This window comes from Mercurialis annua, linkage group LG8 (genome assembly GCF_937616625.2).
Source record: "Mercurialis annua linkage group LG8, ddMerAnnu1.2, whole genome shotgun sequence".
In the NCBI taxonomy this organism is placed as follows: Eukaryota; Viridiplantae; Streptophyta; class Magnoliopsida; order Malpighiales; family Euphorbiaceae; genus Mercurialis; species Mercurialis annua.
In genome coordinates, this window is record NC_065577.1 from 2,022,001 (window position 1) to 2,041,956 (window position 19,956).

Consider the following 19,956-nt stretch of genomic DNA (forward strand, 5'->3'; position numbering starts at 1 on the left):
TGGGATTCAATAGAATTTTGAACTATTAAGCTAAATTTGATTAACACTTTGATCAAGTCCTCAGGTCTTACTAATTATTATCACAATATGGTATGGAGATTCAAATTTGAGACCTTTAAAAAATTTTATTGATGGGATATGATTTTTTGTCTCTTTTTGGATGGAGTATTTCTATTTCAATTCATAATTAAAACATATTTGAACTTTTGAGTTGGTAATGATAAAATTCATTTTGTTAAGAAAAAATTATTTCTTAAAAAATAAATGAAATTGAAGATATATTCAGCAATATTTTAAAACAATCAGTCAAATATAAGATGACGACGTCATGTGATGTCATATAAAACTTGTCTTTACAATGTAGATGTTATTGTTAGACGTATCTTTTCAATTTATACTACACGCCTCCGATATTTTTAGATTATCCATTTAATTTATTTTTTAGTAGAATAAAAATTAGATTTAAATTAATATTTTTGATTTTTTGACAAAATATAATCATACACTACATAGCGTTCTTTCCATCTTCCTTTATGTCAAATCCTATGTTTTGGGCTTTGTTTTGTGTGTCTTTAGGTGTGTCTTTTTTTTTTTGTCAAAAATAGTAATCGACTCTTTAGAATATCAATTGTTAGTTTGTTATAAAAAAATGTAGTTCGAACACACAATCTCTTGATATACTTAGAGGTATTTTAGCAATTTAAAATAGGTCCACATTGAATTTAGGTGTGTCTAACATACTAATTTGTAGTTACCATTTTTCACTTTTTTCTTTTTATTATAATTTTTTAATTTTCATCTATACTTATACTTTTTAAAGATATCATTTAATTAAACTTTAAGAAACCATTAATTTTCTAAAAATATTAAGTCTAAATTCAAACAAATGATGAAGGGCATGAACAATCCATCTACGCAAACAAAAACAATCTAAGTAACATACAAAACTCTAGAATCATAATAGTTTTATTCAAAAAGAAACTATAAAAATAGGAATAAATATATACATAATAGCGAAGAGACTATTTTTTAATATAAGATCGAAAGTTACGGCTTCTTTAAAGAAAAAACAAGAAATTTAAAAATTTAGTTAGATTTTTCTTTTCAGTAAATATGACTATTACTAATTGTTTATATGTACTTCAGGGCCACATGGAAAGTAAGTAGGAACCATTTAGTTTTGTCTTATGTAATTGCATTTTTCTATAAATCTTTTTTTTTTCCTATGATTTGATTAGACATATACAAACATCTAGGGGTGAGCACGGTTCGGGGGAGTCCGGGAATTGACAAATCTCCGGAACCAAACCAAAAGTCGGGGATATTAAAAATTGGATATCCGGATCCGTACCAATAATCGGTTCAGTTCGGTTCGGAGATTTTATTTTTCGGTACGGTTCGGTACGGGGATTCGGTCCTAATGGTTCGGTATGGTTCGGTACGGATATCACTAAAACCACGGATATTATTTTATTTAAAATGTGATCTCTACTATATTATAATATATTATTTTGACTTTTAAAATTAATTAGCTACTCATTCATTCTTTTTTTTTATATATTTTCAACTATTACAAGTAAATAATCATCAATAAAATAAAAAGACACAACATGTATATTATCGTTCGATTTAATATTAATTTTTTAATTATTTGATAAGGGTACTTTTAAATATTTTCAAGTCTAAAATTATATCATTTTTGTTAAAATTATGTAATTTGGTAAATGATAGAAAATAGGCTTAATCACCAAAAAATGCCAAACCTATACGTTTTGTGTCAATTATAGGCAAACCTTTAAAAATCACCAGATTTAGCCAAACCTTATATGTTCTGTTTCTTTTTTAGCCATTTTTGAATCGAACCGGTTTTTCTGAAACCGTGGCGTCCACGTCACCGCCAACTAAGCAATTGGCTGGCATGTCAGCTGAAATATTTAAATAAGGTTTGGCTATAACTGACACAAAATGCATAGGTTTGGTATTTTTTGATGAATAAAACAAATTTTAAAATTAAATAATTAAATGATTAATTATATTATAATAAAATTCATATATATTTAAAAAATAATATTTTTATTTAACGCTAATTAAAATTAATTTATTTTTACTAAATTTAAATAATTATAATAATTTTTTTACATATTTGAGGGATATATAATTAATTTAAATTCTAACAAAAACAAAAAATGTTATATTCATCTTAATTTTTTTTTTTTAAATTTCAGGCGTCGGTTCTTTGACACCGCCGCCGTTTGAGACCTAATTGTTCGTCTTCCGACGAACAATCTGAGAGTAATATACACAACAAACATACGACAGTATTCATAAGTCAACTATACACACATAATTCATAAAAATAATTACTGAATAGACTGTTTATTTAAAGGACGAGTTTAATTATTTTCTCTTTTTTTTTCTTTATAAAGTGAAGCTCATTGCGGTGTAATCAATATATATCATGATGTTTATAAGCATAAACTCATGTCATTTTACTCGGCATAGCCAAAAAACTTACCTTAATTTACACATAACTATTTTATTTATTACCTAAACCCAGTCATAACAAAATCTCAACAACATTAAAAATACTAAATCAAGTTCAAAATCATTATAAACATTAATTAAATCCTTTCACCAAATTTAATTCAATATTAATTCCTACATAATACGTTAATTCATTTTTTTAATTACATATTCATTAAAATATATTATAATATAAATTTATTAGATTTAATTAGGTTTAATAAAAAATTAAAATTAATTTTAATTAGTATTAAATAGGAAATATTAATTATTTTTAAATATATATAAATTTCATAAATGGTATAATCAATTTACTAATTATTAAATTTAAAAATTGGCTTGAATTTAAAATTAGGTTTATTCACCCAAAAAATACCAAACCTATATTTTTTGTGTCAATTATAGCCAAACCTTATTTAAATATTTCAGGTGTCATGCCAGCCAATTGCTTAGTTGGCGGTAACGTGGATGACACGGTGTCAAAAAAACCGGTTCGATTCAAAAATGGCTAAAAAAGAAACAGAACATATAAGGTTTGGTAAATTTGGTGATTTTTAAAGGTTTGGCTATAATTGACACAAAACAGATAGGTTTGGCATTTTTTGGCGATTAAGCCTAGAAAATAATGAATATGTGTTGTTCATATTAATTTATAAAAAATATTTTTAATAATTATTAAATATTTGATAAATTCATATAAATTTTATTGAAATATATAAGTATTTTGTTTTTATGTAAATTAATAATTTTTTTTTATATATATAGACTAATATTTTTAATATATATTATTTAATTTTATAAAATAATTTTAATTTTTAGTAATTCAAAATTAATACAAATATAATAATCAAATGAAAATTAGAATAATATATATATATATAATTTCGGTTCTTCGGGTATAAGTTCGGTACTTCGGTTCGGTACGGTTCGGTTCTCGGTACGGTTATTTATAGAAGATCCAGAACCGTACCAAGAAAATTTTCGGTACGGTTCGGTTCGGAGAAAGACAATGGTCAACGGATATTTTTCGGTCCTGGATATTTTCGGTCCGGTTTTCGGTTCGGTTTTGGAGATATCCAGGATCCGTGCTCACCCCTACAAACATCAACGAAATAATTGAATTATATTGTTAAAATGCCAAATATTGTAAAAAGGCTAAATCTTTCACAAAAGTTTTATAAAAATTCTGATTTTTCAATTTTGTCGATTTTGGCCAAAAACTGATTATTTGTTTTCACAAAAGTCCCAACTTTTCAATTTTGTCGATTTTAGACAAAAATGAATTATTTGGTTTCACAAAAGTCCTGACCTTTCAATATTTGACATGACACATAGGCGCCACATAGGCGTCACATAGGCAACTTGAAATCAAATTGAGAGTTGGCCACAATTGAAACCAAATAATTTGTTTTTGGCAAAAATCGACAAAATTGAAAGGTCAGAATTTTTGTGAAACTTTTACGAAAAATTTGGCCTTTTTACTACATTGGCCTAGTTAAAATAAATTTTACATTGTTTTTTCTTTCAAGCTATCATGTGATAAACATTTCACAAATTTATTTAATCGAGTATATAGTTTAACCTGATGTTTAATTTTTTTATGGTAAATTTATTTCGAGAATTTTAAATTATATTATACTGATTTATCAGATTCCTCAACTTCTATTTAACTTATTCAGGTCCCTGAATTTTTGTATTTTTTATTCATTTGATCATTAAACAAAGATCTATTAAGCACTCAATGGACTAAGAAAACAATAATTTAGGGACGCAATGAAATAAAAATGAAAATTTGAGGATTTAATGAACCAAAAAAAAAGTTACGGATCTGTGGAAGTTAAATAGAAATTGAAGGACCCGATAAACAAAAATCATATAATTTAGAAACACTAAAATAGATTTAACCTTTTTTATCTAAATAAAAGTTCATCTGAACTTGCATGCATTATTTGCAGCACTATTAAGAATAGCTTTTGTTAAAGTATTTTTTTTGCCATTATTAATTATTGTTCTGACAATAATATAATCCAGTAATTTCAATGCGATGCTAATTATTTTTAATAAATCTTAAATTAATAACATAATTATTATTATTTTTGCCAAAATTAACATAATTGTTTACTTTATCTTAAAAGCAAAGTAGTCCGAGTGGAGTAGTATCAAATGACTACTGATTAATGAATCAAATATCCACTCAGTCTATTTGGATCAATTTAGATACTTATAGATTTGATCTCAATTTCATAGCAAAATTTACATTTTTATATGTGGATTTAAATTTCATTTTTGATTAAATATATAGATATATTCATAAAAAATTAATCCTATAATCTGCATAAATTTAATCTATTGACCAAGATAGGATATTGTATATTAAATTCGTATTGCACCCGAATTGAAATTGAACTTATATGTAAAAAATCAATATAGTTATTAAGGTAGAGTTCATCCAAATTCACCATCTCGCTTAGATAAATTTCTATCGAAATAGATGAATATGGGTATGTGAAAGTTCAAACTCTACATAATTTCTAATTTTAATAAAGTAGAATATCAAAATTATTGATTGAATTTTTGTATAGAGATTTCTTTCAACAAATATTGCAATTTTGACCATATAGTATACAAATAATTATGTGGCTGGGGATAAATAAGGTGCCCTGAAAGTATAGGTAAAAGTGGGACCAAAATCCAGGCTGTAAGCAAAAGAAGTTCAAGATTGGACCCATCAACTTCACCAAATTTCCTGCACTGCAGGAGCAGCTAACATAGCAGCACATATTTGAGTGGGATATTACTCTTTCCGTCCCAATAGAATTGTCCATTTTAAAAAAATTTGTTGTCCCAAAACTATTATCCATTTTTAAAAAATAACTAATTTTTATATTTAATTTTCCTATATTACCCCTATTTAAAATCCACTCATAAATAAAGTGAAAGTAAATTGCATGTGAACCCTATATTAAATAGGAGTATTATAAAAAAAATAAGTAAAATTTTATAAAATCTATATATAATAATTGCTTTTCTTAAACTGTGTAATAAAAAAAAGTGGACAATTCTATTGGGACGGGAGGAGTATATAGTATTATTTTGGGAAATAACACCTATATACTATTTTGAATTTTTTTATAAATATTTTATACATAAATACATTTTCTAGAAAGTTTATATTACTATATAACTTTTAAAAAAACTACTATAAAATTGTGATAGCTACTTATAAGCTACTAAAAGTATATTTTTTATACATAAAAATAATTAAAATAAAAAATATACTTTTAAAGACAATCTAAAAAAAGAGGGATTTTAATATGAAAAATCATAAATTTATTCTAAAAAAATCATCAAGTTTTCAAAAATATAATTAAAACTCGGATATTTCTCGTTATCTGAAAAAATAAAAATATTTTCGATAGTTTATACTGTTATTGTTACCTATACATCATATATACAGAGTGTATAAAGTGAAACTTTTTTTTATATTTAATAACTGTCATGAATAGGTATCAACTATGAGACGACACCTTTAAATCTTCCACATTCATACTAATTCTCACTCGAGTCAGGTAGGTCCCTTACGGGAAGGAAAGCTCCGAATTCAAATTTTAAACGGCTGTATATATGAATACAGTTCGAACATGCGATCTCACTTAAACTGTTTATAAAATATATTTTTATAAACAGTCTAAATAGAGGTTTTTATATGAAAAAATATTATTTTTTCAAAAATATAGTTAAAACTAAAATATTTCTCGTTATCTAGGAAAATAGAAATATTTCGCTACTTATGACTTTATTATTACCTATACAACGTATATATAGAGTGCACCCAAAGTGAAAGTATAGAGCACACTTCAATATTTTTAAAATAAAATATATTTTTTACAAAATAATCCATTTTAGGATTTTTCAATTTTTTTTAAGAATAAAGATCACTTTATCCCCTCAACTTGGCACAAAGTATCAAAAACGTCCAAATAGAAAAAACCGGATCACTTTTACTCTGAACTTGACAAAACCGGCTCGAAAACCCTCCTATGCTAACATGACACCTTAATTGGAGAAAGAATTCCTAATTATTATAATTTATTTTAATTAATCATATTTTAACATTAATTAATCATAATTAGCCTTAATCAATCTAGGGACATTTTTGAACTTTTTACATAAAAATAAACAATATATGATTTTCGGCGAGGATCCTCGCCGGAGAAGATGACCAATCTGTTATGTTTTCAGAGAACAGATCTGAAGAATAGATCGCAGGTCGCGATCTGTTTTTTTGAGAACAAACCTCGCGTCTGTTCTCAAATTAAGAACAAACCCGGGTCACTTGGGTTTGTTCTTTTCTAAGAACAGACACTATTCTTGAAGAAGAACAACTTGGGTTTATTCTTTTTCAAGAACAGACCCACGGGTAAAAAAAATTAAATTATTATTATTTTTTTAAAAAAAATATAAATTTTGGGGTTAATATGTTATATATATAACATTTGAGTGTTAATTTGTTATACATATAAAATTTGAGGTGTTAATTTGTTATTTTAAGTTTTTAATTAGAGGGATTAAATTGTTTTTTTAATTATTAGGTATTAATTTAAAATGTATTAGAAAAATTAGGATTATTTAAAAAAAAATTCTATTAAAAATCACCTTGGTGAAATGAAACCACTATCAAAATCGGAGAGTGTATCTCACTCTCTTAGGTGAGAGTGGGGAGGGGGGGGGGGGGTTTGTACCAAATTTTATAGATTTAGGGTAAAAGTGATTTTATTTTATTAATTTGGACGTTTTTGATATTTTGTGTCAAATTGAGGGGGTAAAGTGATCCTTTGTTCATTTTTTTTAATGTCAAAATCCTATATCTTTTTGTATATGTATAGATGCATAGGAGGAGGCAAGATCAAAATACATGTGAAACCTGATTAGGGAACATAAATGGGCCCAAAAGAGAAACAGAATGAAATGGGCCCAAATAAACAGCCTGCAGTGATAGATATGGGAAGGGTAGGGTGGTAAAATCTCCTTCCAGCTTTCAAACAAGGCTAAACCCATTTTATAGTCCTTACACTATTGTCTTTTATTTCACTTGATCCTTAATAATATTTTTACATTTAATTGATACTTTTATTATTTATTTTGTACACATGTGGTCCTTTTAGACATAAAACACTGTCGTTTCATGCAATTAAAACGACGATATTTTTTTTATCATTTCATCCATAAAAAACTATAAATGACTAAATAGTTAATGGACTATTTAAATATAAAACTTTATCAAGAATAAAATTAACAATATAAGAATTTTGTGATTAATTTAGCTTTGAAACAATAAATAATTTATTTTATCCTTGGCCTGTCTTCTTTTGGTGATAGGAATGTGTCAAGAAAAGTTGAAAATCATAAATAAATTATGACAGTAAAAACAAAAGTTTGGATTTCATAAAAGATTATAAGAAAATGAAAGGAGTATTTTGGAGTGTGGTTATTTATAATTCACTTTTATGGTCAAAATCCAATTTGTCTCATTGTATGAAATCTTGAGATTTTGTTTGGTGACTTGTGATGTTAAATTGTGTTTTACAGTAGATATCAACTCATAAAGGGGTCAATTTCATTAATAATCCCTCAATTTTAATTTCTTTTTCATCACAACCTCTAAATTTTGACTCATAAATATATTCTCCTTGAACTTTTTATTTTGTATTCGTACTGTCTTTAACATCACTCCGGCTGTAGCTTTGTTTTCGTCAAAATTTAATATCACGATGACCGATAATGATAATTTTTATTGATAGTCCCTCAATTTTTATTTTTTCTATTACAGTGCCTGAACTTTATTTCTCTAATATTATTCTTCAACTTGTATTTTGTATATATAATATCCAGACATCACACCAATATTTTTTTGTCACAATTTAATGATATGGTAGTCAGTTAGAGTCTTGTTTGAACCAATAACTTTTCATACAAAATTATTTTATATAACGTATCGGACTTCACTTGACCGCCACGCTAATTTAATGGGAACGGAGTTGTAGTGACTTCATTGACTCAAAATAGAAGTTGATAGATAATATAGTTACGAGTTAAAATTTAAGGACTATGTTGGAACAAAAATAAAGATTAAATTATAATCAATGGAAATCCCTCACTCATTGGGAGCGCCATCATTTTTGCTGATTACCTTTATGATGACAGCATGACTTATTAAGTGGCAGCCAAAAAATCCCAAAAAGGTAAAATAAACAATATAAAATAATTGATTGAAAGAAATAAAAGAAGCTTGATGTTTTTATAATTGGAAATAGCTTGCATTCTCGATGTCTCACCATTCTATTTCTTAGAGAAATTCTTATGTAGACTCGGTCTAACACGTCATCCATAGACTAACTTATCACATTATGACACGTCATTAAAATGATGGCGTTCTTGTAAATTCGTTTTTTACTTATTTACACCTTTGAATAGTAATATTACAAGATTGCCATCATTTTAATGACGTGTCATAATGTGATAGGTTTGGTCTATGGATGACGTGTTAGACCGAGTTTACCTAAGAATTTCTCCTATTTCTTAATATTTTTTGTAAGGTTCAATTTGGATTTCAATTTTTTTTTTTAGAATTTAGAATCATGAGATTTTTTGAACGTGTTTTCATTATGAGACGTCGTCTTTAAATCCTCCACATTGAAATTAATCCCTTCTAAATAGTGTAGGTCTCTTGCGGGAGGTAGAAACTGGCTCTAAATTTTAAACTGTTACATATATGAGTACAGTTAAAAGAGCGCTTTATCAACTTTTGCATATATAAATTAGAGAAGCGCTTTATTAACTCACATGCGATTTGGAGTCTTTGTCCAAAGATTTTGATATTTAATTTGTGACCCTAGAGACAGCTTCTAATGTTTGGTTGGTTACCTATCAAAGGATGAAAAAACAGAAACAGGGAAATGTTTATTGTTTGCAAGTCAAGCTTTTTGACTAAGATGTCTAGTTCCAAAATTTGGCAGCTATTAATTAAATTGATATATTCAATTATCCTAAAATATTAAATTGATATTCAGTTTTACTTCACTCAGAAAGACTAGCAAGATGAGTTAAATTATCCATGAAAAAGGAGCAAGATGAGTTAAATTGAAAATTGGGAAAATATCTGATATCCTTCTTTACCAAGGTAATATAAGAATGAACAATGCAACGGCAATTTTAGATATTCTAACACTATTAGTATTTTAATGGTTGTTGTATGAGTAATCAAATAAAAATGTTGCGTTAAATAATTATTCAAAAACAAATAGAACACAACAACACCTCAAAAAAAAAAAAAACCAAATGAGACTAACTCTCTTCCCAGGGAGGAAGAGGCTCTCGAAGCCGAAGCCAAAGGGGGAAAACCTCCTCCATCCCGGGGGAGGGAGTGAGTCTCATTCTCTCTATTGCCTGGTCCCTGTATAAGGGATCACTTGTAAGAATGACATTATATTAATCCATGTTCCACACGGTCAAGGAGCAATAAGTTGATTTAAGATTTCACTATCAACTTCTTTGGCATTTTACGCTCATTTTTACATGATTTCCCTATCTCCTTTCCCGAGCCCTTAGAGGAAGGGTCTAGTGAATGCAACTTTATTGGACAATACATACACTATTTAAGATGGTCAAACTTTATGAATTCAATAAAGTCTTTATATAAATATAATGGAAAGGAAATACAGCGTTATATGTGGAGAACCAAATTTATTTTTATATTTTTATTATAATGTTTCTAATTGTCATATATCTTTTATAAAAAAGTTGAGCTTGATAATATTTTCTTGAGTTTTTAAAAAATATTAAAAATTGATTATTTTTGTCTTTAAGAATATAACTTGTTTTCTTTTTCCAACATTAAAAAAACTAAAATTTAAAATTAGAACAATAAAAAATAAAGAATTTAAAATTTTGAAACAGTTAGTAAGAGCATAATTTTTTTTTTTGGAAAAAACATAGGAGTATAATTAAAATAGGTTATTTGCAATATTAATTTCTAATATTTTTCACTTGTAGCGATTTATGTACAATGTTTAAAACGTTGCATTACCGGTCTATCTTTCCAATTTTTGGCTTGTATAGCCCATAGTTGTTTCCCACAAAATATAAATCTATATATACCAAAACAGCCGTCTTTTTGTATAAAATGACATCAAACATACAGAAATATACTAAACAACTCCAAAAATTAAAAAGATAGAATGTGTGAAGCGACATTTCAAACATTATGCTTGAACTCCTAAAATACTCTTACAAGAGAAGTAACTGATTGAAAATCATAGGGTTAATTTTATAAAAAATCACGACCTTTATACGAACTTTCGTTTTAATCACAATTTTTAAAAGTTATAAAATTATGACCTTTCATTTTCTTTTTAAATCTATCATTTTAGTGTTTCTTTTAACTAAATTTTTCACTAAACCATTAATAAAAGGCCTAAATTATAAATCAACACCAAATATTATTATTTTAAAGTATATAGGATTAATAATTTTTAATAGAAAAAAATATCCCGAATTTTACTTCGGTGATAGATTTGAAATAAAATGAAAAATCATGTATTTGAATGCCAATTTCTAATAATCGTGATTAAAATGAAATTTCGTGTAAATGTAGTGATTTTTTTATGAAATTATCCTAAAATTATATAATACCATCTAAACTTTTGATAAAACTATGCCAATTAAATTTAAACAGAGAGATTACAGAAAATAATTCATTTTCTTTAAAGATTATGAGAGAAACCATGTTGGTGAGTAATAGTAACTTCTCTAATCGATTATATTTGGGAAAATAACTTAAAGCTGCAAAAAATACTTAATAATAAAATTGTTTACTCTGGCAAGTTTAAATTACTATTTTAGCCGAAAAAACAAAATTAACATTGATATTCCACGGTTAAATAAACCTTCAACATATTTTTAAGTGTTACCACCTCAGTCAAATTTCTGGGCTTTGAATTTAACTTGAGGATGACGAATGTCGTCTTGGCTTTGAATTAATCTGATTTCCAAACTGCTCGACTGGAGATCGTATCCAATGCTTTCATAGTCACTCAATGTTCTCTGCAGAACAGCCTGCAAATTTTCTAGATTTGTTATTTTCCAAAATTAAACATTAAATTTTATTATGCGATCACGTGATTACATTAGAAATTATTGTCCCAGAATTTTTGGTAATCTAATACTAATTTACATCCTAGATTCTACTTATAGTCTATTTCTATGTAGCACAAACACAGATACAAGAAACGGAACACTTGAACACACGCGAAACAATGTTATTCTAAGGTTTTCTACATCAAAAATAAAGTTTCGTGACCAAAACGCCAAGTTTCCAACACGTCCGTGCTACATCTACTTTAATATTTAACAAATTAGGCATTATCATAACAGATTTGCATATAAAAATTAAATTTTCCTTAATGTTTATTTCAAAAAGAAGTTCCTTTTAAACTTTTGATATAGAATTATTGAATACACCGTTGTAGTTTTCAAAACAGCTCAATTATGCCCCTCTGTGAAATGGAGCATTATTGACCCGTTTAAAAAAAAATTACGGGTGTATTTGAGATTAACAGTTCAAGAGGAACTTATTACATTAGGGGAAAATTTAAACCTTTTAATGCACCTTATTGATGATCCTTAATTTTTTTTTTATCATTTGAGGATCGTTGTTAAAACCTGATACAAATGTAAATAAAAGCAAAGAAATACCTGCAAGCTTGATACTGCAAGCTCTGCTGCCTTGCCAAGGTTGTCAGGATATTTCTGGATAGAAATAAAAACATATATTGAGAAATGAAAGCATTACCGGAAAAAATGTGATCAGAATACGCTTAAAGTGGATTATAGTGATAAAAACATTACATTACTCCATCCGAGTAGAAGAGCAGTCATCAGATCTCCCGTTCCCTACAAGAATATTAAGTTAAATACAAGGGTGAATAATCTTACACTGTATAAAATACCAGTGCGCGTAAAATAAAATAATCTAATCATGGTCGAAATTAGATGTGTGTTCTCTGACCACATTAAATAGCCAAACAATACCATCAGTTCAACGATCCTTAAGTAAAATCTGTGTACCGTAAAATATGCAGGAATTTTGGGTATCGCTATATTGAATTGCTCAGGAGGTTGGCCCTGTCAGAAAATAGAAAATCAATATACAAAATTTGCAAAGAGAAATCTTTTACGTTTGAACCGCTACACTATTCCGTGAGAAAAAAAAACTGCTACACTATTCGTGAAAGGAAAATGTTACTCTATAGATGTTAAAAATATGTAAGCATGTGAAAACTGAAAACAATAGTAAAAGAAAGAAAAGGGCAATATAGGCCATTCACTTGGCAAAACATTACTAAGAACAGATTATTGCTTGCCTATCAGCTTAATTCTGGAAGCAAGGAACTTAACCCAAAGAAGAAATACTTTGAGACTTACCTTTTCTTTCTGATAACTGCCAATGAGGAGAAGATTTCCATCTATATTTATGCTTGTGATTATGACCTGAGACGCATCAAAATTAGATATTGATAAGATGGAACATCTAATTCATAAGGGAACTTGTCATGACATAATATGCATTCTAAACATTAGATTAAACATTAGATGGTGGGATTAAGGTTGACTTTTGAAATAAAATATGTTTCTTCTTGTAAAGCAAATCTAGACAGATTTTACGTTGCCTTCTTGAAAGAGAGAGATACTAAGAGATCATAAAATATGATTTTTACTTGGCATAATGATTAAATATTTCCATAACTTTGATTTTTTTAATAGACATATCTCTAAAAGACATCAATTTGGCGAGTTGGAACAATTATATCCAAATCCCTATTTCAATCAAAGTTATGAAATTTATATTTTCTAATTGGGATTAATGAAGTAAATCCACGTCAGACAAGACTCGTTCTGGATATATTTATCCCAATTCGCAAAATTAACAAATTCAAACAGTCCAATTTCTGTCTAGGGATTTATCTATAAAAACGGTCAAAGTTATGGATAACTGGATATATAAAATCATTTTGCCTTTTTACTAAGGTGAGATCCATTATATTATATGATGTACTATGCCAAACATGAGCAAAATCAGAATACAAAAGTATAATATAATAGTCGCTTGATAAATATTAAGAAAATAGAGTCAAAAGTCCATGGCCGAAACAAAAAATTTGTAAGTATAAAATGTGGCAGACGCAAAGTGTATTATATCAAGTTCAGTAAAATAAATTAATAGAAACCTTTGAAGGTCCAGCAGCATGAAGAATGTTACAAGCTTCCCTGCCATCCTTTTCAGTCACAATCCTGTAATAATAAGAATCGTGTCAGAAGGGAAAGGCAAATAAATCATTCTGACAGAAGGGAAAGACACAGGAACAAGATAGCACCCAATATCTTTCTTATTGAGATATTCACACGTCTAATTGTTATGTCAAAAGGTTTCATGATAATTTATGAATAATGGATTATTGTAGAAATGAGTCATCTTGAAGGATATCACTCTTAGAGAGATTGAAAAAGATAAAATAAGTATAGAAGATATATAGGGTTAGAAGGTGCAGAATCATAGAGAGCGTGAACTAGTAAATCATGATTCAGTCTTCTAGTGTATAATATCATAGTTAGAAGGTGTTGAACTGTCGATAAGAACTGACTCATGAATTTATCAAACATAATGCCACCAAGTCATGAATGTATCACTAGTTAAAGGTCTAGAATCAGGTCATCTCTCTAATGCTATCATAGGCTGTTTCCAAAAATGGGGAGGGAAAAGCAACGAAAAACTCTTAATTCAATCACCAAGAGTGAGCTAATCAAGTGAGAGAATTGAGTGAAGGAAACATAGGTAATTCTAGTTAGAAAGGAAGCCTATTAAAGAAACCATTCAAGAGAATAAACAAGGCCCTATGGAAAGAAAATCCAAGGGAAAAAAATTGCCTGATGCAATTTCTGTTTCTGCTGTGAAAACAACTACTGCTGCTATGAACAAAACTCACTGCTAACAGTTGGGTCACAAATGTTGTAGGGAAAACATCTAAAGCAGCTGGTTTTACGGGGAAAGGGCTGCAAAACAAAAATCTTACTAAGCCTCCAGATAAAGACAAATGAATTCAATTCATCTGTTCAAGTGATTGGACTTCTAGCCTGTAATTTGGTTCAAACTCTCGTGTTTGTTTTTCATGCTATAGACAGTTTTGGCAGGTGGCAAATATTTTGGTTCATATAACTCTCTGTAGCTGTATTTTCAGTTTTATTGTTATGGAGATTGAAATTACAATCACTGGAACTCTCCGTACAGCTGGTTTTTTAGTTTATTTGATTCAGTCATTATGACTTAGAACTGCTGCTTCTCTACATGATTTAGGTACTGTGTTTTGTTGGTATAGTTTGCTAGATTGGCACTTGCAGGCAATTCTATGTTTGTAGTCATTTTTGTTTGATTATTTTAGCAGGTTCTTGCACTTATAGTGGCCAAGATATTGTCTTGTATTAAGTTTTTTGACCAATAAATCTCTTTCGGTCGACTTACTAAAAAAGGTATAGAATCTTAAATCATCTATCATTATTTTACAAGCAAAAAAAACCACTGAGATTGGTTCTGACATCTAAAAAGATTAAAGCAAGAGGTAACTAGATATTTTCATCAATCCAGTAGCCTAGCTGTCCATTAGCAAATGAAAATTTAAAAACCTACTTTCGTTCTTTCCCTCCCCTGGGGAGAAAAGGAAATATTATGTCAGAGAACTTGCCAATTTGTTTTATATTCATATTTCATCATTCTCAATTATGCCAATTCCTTCAATGAACCATCAAAAACAAAAGACATAAAAGTTTCCGCTATACATAAAAGGATAAATTGAAAGAATAAAGCTCATATACAGCACAAAGGTGAAATTTAGCACATCCATTGCATTGTGTAAGCAATACCTGGACCCAGTCAATAGTTCAGCTTCAAACTGGTTAGGAGTCAGCATTGAAGCTACTGGGACGACCTAACATGAAGTTTTAACAAATTGTCTCACTATAACATTAAGTATAATTTAAAATTACTGTAAATCATAAGATATATACACCAAGTGCAGCTGCATGATCGAGATTTATCATTCATATCAAAAGCCAATTGCATGACATTGATATTACTCAATGACGACAAAGTAAAATCATGTTGTCTCAAAAGATTAATATATTAACGTCAATTCTAAAGAAAATGATAATGATTTGTAGGCTTAATTGCTTTAAAAATTACAAACTTTAGCGTGATTTGCAATTTTAACATGAACTTTCAATTTTGGCAACGTCGGACGACTTTTAAAATTTTGCAAATCAAGTGATATTTCGTCAAAAAAATGCTGATTTGGACGCAGGAGAAGTGTTTATTCTGGTATCCACATCAGCATTTTTTGACGGAATACTGCTCGGTGTTTGAAATTTCAAAGAAATGGAAGTTCATGTATTAAATTGCCAAAACTGAAAGAACATGTTAAATTGCAAAACACGCTAAAGTTCATGATTTTTAAAGCAATTAAGCCTAATTTGTATTTCAAAATCTAAACAAAGAAGGCTCACCTTTTCACGATATACAGCCACCAGCTCTTGTGGAACATAAAGCTTTCCTTCATCACCCATTACTGGATCACAAACTAGGCAACAAAAGGAAAGTAACATTACTTCAATCAAAATTATATACAAACAAATTTATATAATAATTTACGTAAAAAGCAAAGGTACCAAAGCTAAAATGTCCCATTCAAAAATAAAGAGCTAAAATGACAAAGTTTTCTGCTAATTGATTGATGTGATACACAAAACTTCATCACAAGTAATTTATATTAAACCAACTACATTCAGGAAAGCAGAAAAATTAGCTTTTTGTTTGTTTCTTTTCTCCTCTTGGGGACAAGATAGAAACAAATTCAAATGGCAATCACTTTTTCTACTTCAGCAAAATACTTGCCATGCATTCAGGTAGCACAGACATTGGAACTTCTATTTATTTTAGCATCCTTTTGGGGACTAGATAAGATGGAAGCAAACTTAAAAAAGTAACGACATCTCTATTTTATGATGTACTTACCATATGTGAGCTTTGGATTTATGGATCGAAGCTTATTGACTACTTCCAATATAGTATTCAAAAATGAAACTGAACCAATATAACCTGGCAAATACAATAACAATAACTGAGCTAAGCCACAGAGAAACGGAAGAACACTCTAATCAAAATTTGGTAATCACGTTGATTAGAACTTTTATTATGGTCGACACCTACCAGTAAAAACTCATTTTAACAGAAAAGAATGGGCAAATGAACCAACATACCAGTTAACAAATGAGTATAATACAGTAAGTCGTTTCCTTCAAGGCCTTCAATTAGATCATGTAATTGTTGTCCATTTAAAACTTGGCCTTTAAAGGATGGGTATCCTGCCACAACATAATGATTAACCAAACATAAATCCACCTATAATTAAACCCGGAATCATGCCTGAACTTATACAGATTGATAGATGACATCGCACCGTATATCAGGCCTCAGAGTTCTGAGACTGTTTGAGTGAAGTAGTATAAGCTGCTTGCCTGTATGATTTGAGAATTGTACTGAATTGATTGGATCAACATCAAAACCTAGAAGCTGTAGGGGAAAGACAGCCGACTTATTGCCAACATATCCCTGAAAGAAGAAACATATAAACTGGAAGGTGAGATGGATAGATCTAGGATCATGCCATAGAATTAACAAAGAACTGTTCTATTGGGAGGAACGCACACTAGCTGTAAAAGATAAAGCTTTCTGTTAGAAGGTCCAATTGACATTTCATATTGAATTGAGAACCCAAAGATAGGTAGAAGATGAAAAAATCAGTTTCCAGTACGTTTCCTCCCTGGGATTAGGGTCCACTTTTCTTCCATTTAAGCCAGTTCAAGTCTCTTCTCAGAGAGATATATGATAACTGTGTTTGAAAGTCATATAATTCATGACGTCGACGACCTAAAGGATATCATGCTATAGTTATCAAAGTCCATTTGTTGTGCATTCAAGGAACACATATGTCTGTAAGCACTAAATTTAATAAATGCAAGTTTAGTAGATTAGCTATGTTTTTAATTGATTTCACCAAGCCACATTGGGGGCACATGCATTTGTTCCCTTTAGTTTATACTCTCATTAGTTAGAGATTTTACGATGTTTTGGATCATATTTGTAGTGCACCAACGTAGAATGACCAAAATAAACTACCACTTCGTTTACATAGGCATTGCGCAATAAACAGGGTACAAGTTAAACTTGCAACAAAGAGAATGTGTGAATATCATACAGCATAGTTCCACCTTCCCAGTTTGAAAGATTACAAAACTCTGTTGCTTTTGTCATACATACTCAAATAATTTTTTCCAAATGAGAATCAACTAAAACCAATCCCACATCTGACTTGTATATTAGGACAAGGAGAGATTAGACTAGAACCGTACCCAAATTTGATTATTCCTCATGGAAAGTTAATTATGATTTAATTCGACCTTCATTTGTTGGAAGCAACAACTTAATTTTGTACCTTCGCCATCCTCCAATAAGTTTTTCAATATGAACATTTAACAAAATCAATCCTCATCCACAAGTATCATGACAAAGAGACATATGCAAATAGCATAACGTACAATGATGAATGATGAAATTACCTAATTTTGTCATTCATCATCTTAAATAGTCTTTTAAATATAAATCTAATAAAACCAATTCCAACATCCACAAATATCACAGCAAAGATAGATTTTAATAATACCATGTCCATACATAACCATTCCACATGGAAAGATAATTTACGACAAGTTTCCACCTTCAACTAATTACCTAACTTTTTCTCTTCCATAATTTTTAAGCAATGACTGCAAAGGAGAATCCAATAAATTTGCTGATAAGTGAAAGAACTTTATTAAATCATATTCAATAATTAAATCATTTTCTTGAGTTATATTCCTACTTCTCCTCTACGAATTTATTTTCTTTCCCCATTTTATCCCCTTCATCCCATTATGTCCTCAAAAGCATGGCACACGCGCACACATATAACCCTTCCTCTCCTTATCATTATACTCGATTGAAAAAGAATTCCATTCACTAATTTTCTTTAACCTAACTTCTACAATCACATAAAACTAACCTACACCTAATCACGCACAACTTTTTCCACAGCAAAAACACACATTACGTCTAATTCTACTCACCAATTAAATTTAGCAATCTCACAACAACAAAATTAAACATAAAATTAAATTAAATAAACAAAACTTGAATTTAATTTAATTTAAAGAGCAAAAACTAAATTGAACACCTGAACAGTATGGGATTGAATACTGAGAACACGGCCAGTCTCTGAAGGAATAGCCAATGACAAAATCGGAGGAGCCATTTTCAACTTCCTTGAGCTGATCGATCTGCAAATTAATTCAAAAAACGAAAAAAAAAACAGTAGATTAATTCAAATTCAAATTTCAAGTTCGGTTTAAATCAAATTCAAAAACATAAACATCTAATTCAATTCAAATCAGTAATAAATTCGCGAGTCAACTGAATAATTTACCTAGAAATGAGAGTGTTTTCAAACGGAGAAGCTCTGAATAAAAGGCGACGACTGATAATAAACGAACTTTTTATCAGCATAGAAAAAGAGTAGAATATAACTGAAGATTTTTTGAGCTGCGTGGATATTTTTGTTTATTAATTAAATTATTGAATTATATAGCAGATTTTGAGAGACGTCGGATTGTGTGTGTAATTACAGTAATGGGGCTATAAGGTTGTTGGGTATAGTAAAGTCAGAGGAGTAAATTTAAGTTGAAAGTAAGGGTAGTTTAGAGACATTACTGGACTAGATCTCTGAGGCTCCTATCATGGTTAGAGGAAAAAGAGTTTCATTTTGCTCCCTGAAGTTGACATAAAAAATTACATAAGATCAAATTTGTGTTTTTAAACAAAAAATACATATTTTGGTTCGTTTTACCTCTTCAAATGAATTGGCAATATCGAAAATTCGAGCGGTTGAAATTGAAGCAGCTACGTTCGAAATAACAGAAAAAACAACAACGGCTGGAATGGGAGAGTCAGAGTCGAAAAGAGGATTCCTCACTTCTTTCTCTCATTCAAAACCGTGCATGAGATTTGCGACTACACTTAATGGTTTAAGCCGCTGTTCCTATTTCCTCGCTGATCCATCATGCAAAAGATAGGCCGTTAGAGTAAGTGCGCTTTACTAATACAATAAAGGCTCCGCTTAAACAACTCCTTCGACTGAAGTGAGTTAAGGTCTTTCCGAGTTCGGTCTTCTTAAATTAATGAGTTTAGGAGTTCACGAATTAAGTCAGACCAAACCACTATTTCTTTCCTAGAGC

The 19,956-nt window shown here is 29.3% G+C and overlaps 1 protein-coding gene across 1 annotated transcript; it reads right to left on the bottom strand.

The window, feature by feature from the left end:
- Positions 1-11,358: 11,358 nt before the first annotated feature.
- Positions 11,359-19,289, bottom strand: LOC126662205 (pyridoxal kinase). Its single transcript, XM_050356104.2, has 13 exons — positions 19,149-19,289; positions 18,900-19,002; positions 17,146-17,239; positions 16,888-16,992; positions 16,643-16,726; positions 16,135-16,208; positions 15,496-15,560; positions 13,809-13,872; positions 13,006-13,071; positions 12,649-12,705; positions 12,430-12,474; positions 12,277-12,330; positions 11,359-11,637 (listed from the first exon to the last, which is right to left on the bottom strand). Exons 1-13 carry the CDS (start codon positions 19,226-19,228, stop codon positions 11,497-11,499), a joined length of 1,032 nt encoding a protein of 343 aa, XP_050212061.1. The 5' UTR covers positions 19,229-19,289; the 3' UTR covers positions 11,359-11,496.
- Positions 19,290-19,956: the final 667 nt, after the last annotated feature.

Excerpts from the sequence above, each read along its gene's own strand:
- LOC126662205 (XM_050356104.2), bottom strand. The coding sequence starts at position 19,228 with ATGCTGATAAAAAGTTCGTTTATTATCAGTCGTCGCCTTTTATTCAGA. Across the intron at positions 16,209-16,642 it reads AAATCCAAAGCTCACATATG|TTTGTGATCCAGTAATGGGT; the intron begins GTAAGTACATCA and ends TTTGTTGCCTAG. Across the intron at positions 13,072-13,808 it reads ATGCTGCTGGACCTTCAAAG|GTCATAATCACAAGCATAAA; the intron begins GTTTCTATTAAT and ends GATGCGTCTCAG.